General features: G+C 59.2%; 1 protein-coding gene across 1 annotated transcript in view; it reads right to left on the reverse strand.

Moving 5' to 3' along the window:
- Positions 1 to 2,655, reverse strand: part of MLC1 (megalencephalic leukoencephalopathy with subcortical cysts 1) — a 16,884-nt gene that overhangs the window by 1,325 nt on the left and 12,904 nt on the right. The window contains exons 10-12 of the mRNA XM_010848766.1: positions 2,262 to 2,318; positions 1,612 to 1,734; positions 900 to 1,064 (exon numbers count right to left, since the gene is read on the reverse strand). Of these exons, the coding sequence (XP_010847068.1) occupies positions 900 to 1,064; positions 1,612 to 1,734; positions 2,262 to 2,318 (345 nt within the window). The remainder of the gene's footprint in view (positions 1 to 899; positions 1,065 to 1,611; positions 1,735 to 2,261; positions 2,319 to 2,655) is intronic.

A 2,655-nucleotide genomic window follows, 5' to 3' on the forward strand; every position in this document is an offset into this window, starting at 1 on the left:
TTGGAGAAGACTCTTGAGAGTCCCTTGGACTGCAAGGAGATCTAACTAGTCCATTCTGAAGGAGATCAGCCCTGGGATTTCTTTGGAAGGAATGATGCTAAAGGTGAAACTCCAGTACTTTGGCCACCTCATGCGAAGAGTTGACTCATTGGAAAAGACTGTGATGCTGGGAGGGCTTGGGGGCAGGAGGAGAAGGGGACGGCAGAGGATGAGATGGCTGGATGGCATCACCGACTCGATGGACGTGAGTCTGAGTGAACTCTGGGAGTTGGTGCTGGACAGGGAGGCTGCGCGTGCTGTGATTCATGGGGTCAAAAAGAGTCGGACACGACTGAGCGACTGAACTGAACTGAACTGAACCACAGTCAATGAATTGAACTGAACCACAGTCAGTGCTATCAGGAAACAAGGTCTCTGTACTAAGAGAAAAATAAGGCAAATATAAGATAGCAAAGGCTGGGGGAACACTAGCATGTAAAATTTTGAATTGGAGGTAGCAATATACATTCAGGATCTGTAAGTACACACATTTCTCAGCTCTGTCCACTGACCGGGCTTAGGAGTGATGATACCCCCGCAGGAATGGGTACACGGCTCCCCTCCCAGGGCGAGGGCGAGTTGGGGTGGGGGCCAGATCAGGTGAGCCGGGCCATCTCGAGCGTCTGCCAGGAGAGGCTGATGGGCTGGCATCTGGGAGCCCAGAGAACAGGGACGCAGTGCTCTGTGGACAGTGGCCAGCGCACGTCCCCCGGGGGCGGGGGCGGGTTCTTGGGCAGACACAGATGCACACAGCCCGGCCCCATCCGGGACCCAGGCAGCGGGCTGCCAGCAGCGCTGACCCACAGGTGCCCGCGCTGGGACTTCTTCCTTCACGGGGCTGCAGCTCCCGGGAAGCCCACCGGCTGCCGCTGCAAATGGACCAGCACGGGGAGCGGCGTCTGCCCCAGATCTGAAGACACCAGAGTGCAAGGGTGAGCCTCGCTGCTCTGAGGACCGCTGCCCTCAGAGCGTCTTCTCGGGGCAGTCCGAGGGGATGCTGTGCTATTAGGTGGTATGCCGGCCGCCTCAGCCGCACAGGGACTGGCCTTACTGCTGACGTGCAGAGGATCGAAGGCCAAGGGTGACTTCAAGCATCTGTCACTCCCTTTCAGATGCTTCCAGAAAATGATGCCGTGTGTGCTCTTCCCACCCGTCACCACACACACACGGACACACACGGACACACACGGACACACACGTAAACCACCAGAGAAGCTCAGTGCTGCCTGCGTTAACCTTCCAACTCTTCTGATATGTTTGAAATTTCTCATAACACTGTCTTACTGCGATCATCCAGGGCATCTGAGACTAACCTTGCCTGATGCCTGAGCCTGTGGGGGGACACTGGACCCCCAAGAATCCCCTTAAAGAGGAGGTTCTTGCTCCCTTCAGCTTACGCAGGAACCAATGGGGTCTCTCATGAGACTGGATGAATGTGACTCTAAAACACAAATGAACGTACAAAGGGCTGAGAAAATGAGACACGCCTGTGAAGGCAGGCGTTCCCGACATGGGCAGCAGCTCAGCGGCACCGCGTCTCTGAGGGTTTAGTTAAAATAAAAGCACGCAGACCTTGAAGGCTGGTGGGTAGTCTTTGAAAACATCCATGATTCTCATGATGCTGAAGGACAGGTACCCAGAGGCTGTGAACAGCAGCGGGGCCGCCAGGCTGCAGATGGCGATCAGCACCTCCACCTGGCGGGAAGCAGAGCGGGTGCGGGAGAGGCCAGCACCCGCCAGCGTGAATCAGGACTCCGCACGGGTCTGGGCTGCAGGGGCGTCTGCTGAGCCTCTGTACTCAGTGTGCCCCTTCTCAACTGACGCACAATTCACTCTGTTCATAAAACAGCACTTAATGATCTATGGCCTCCTCCCCATGCCCTCCAAACTGTTCCTCTGACTTCCCAAAACAAGCCACGCAGCCCCAGGAGTCGGCCGAGCTCGGACGCTCACGCCTCAGGGCATTCAGACTGGATTCCGAAAGCATCGGCGGCGTTCAACATCCACGCTGGGGCAGAATGCTGCATCTGCTGAGTCCCAGGAACCTCTCCTGACCCTCACGCCAGACCTGCCGTGGCTGCTTATTTCCACAGACAGGCCACCCGCGAACAGTCGCCCAGCCCTCCTGCAGGCCCTGCAGACGCCCCTCGGTGCTCGCCCCAACCCCGCGCAGGCCAGCAAGTTGCTCAGGAGGTCCCTGGGCCCAGCCGGGTGTCACCTACCAGAGACCTGCTGGGACACTCCGCCGTCACGTGACTGGCAATGGCGCTTGGGAAACACTAAGAGAGGAGGAAGGAGAAGGCTTCAGAGCTGACAGCCCGAGTCCGGCCCCACGCATGCCCTCCCGTGCTCATTCAGGCCGTCGAGGCAGCTGGGAAAGCCGGCTGCTTGGGGCTGGAGGGCGGAGGCTCCCTGCGCCCCGCTGCTCAGCGCCACAGAGGCTGGGGCCCCGCCAGACACCGTGCGCCTGTGTCCTGCTCCCTCCCAGCTCGGCGTTGGCCGGGCTGTGGGAGGGACTCAACCGCTGAGTGCAAGGCGGGGTCTGCGTCCGGCTGCAGTCGCGCCGCTATGTCCAGGTGCAGCTGGGTCTGCTCGCGGCTCAGGGTCCAGGTGAGG

Source organism: Bison bison, unplaced genomic scaffold (genome assembly GCF_000754665.1).
Source record: "Bison bison bison isolate TAMUID 2011002044 unplaced genomic scaffold, Bison_UMD1.0 scf7180017850517, whole genome shotgun sequence".
Classification (NCBI taxonomy): domain Eukaryota; kingdom Metazoa; phylum Chordata; class Mammalia; order Artiodactyla; family Bovidae; genus Bison; species Bison bison.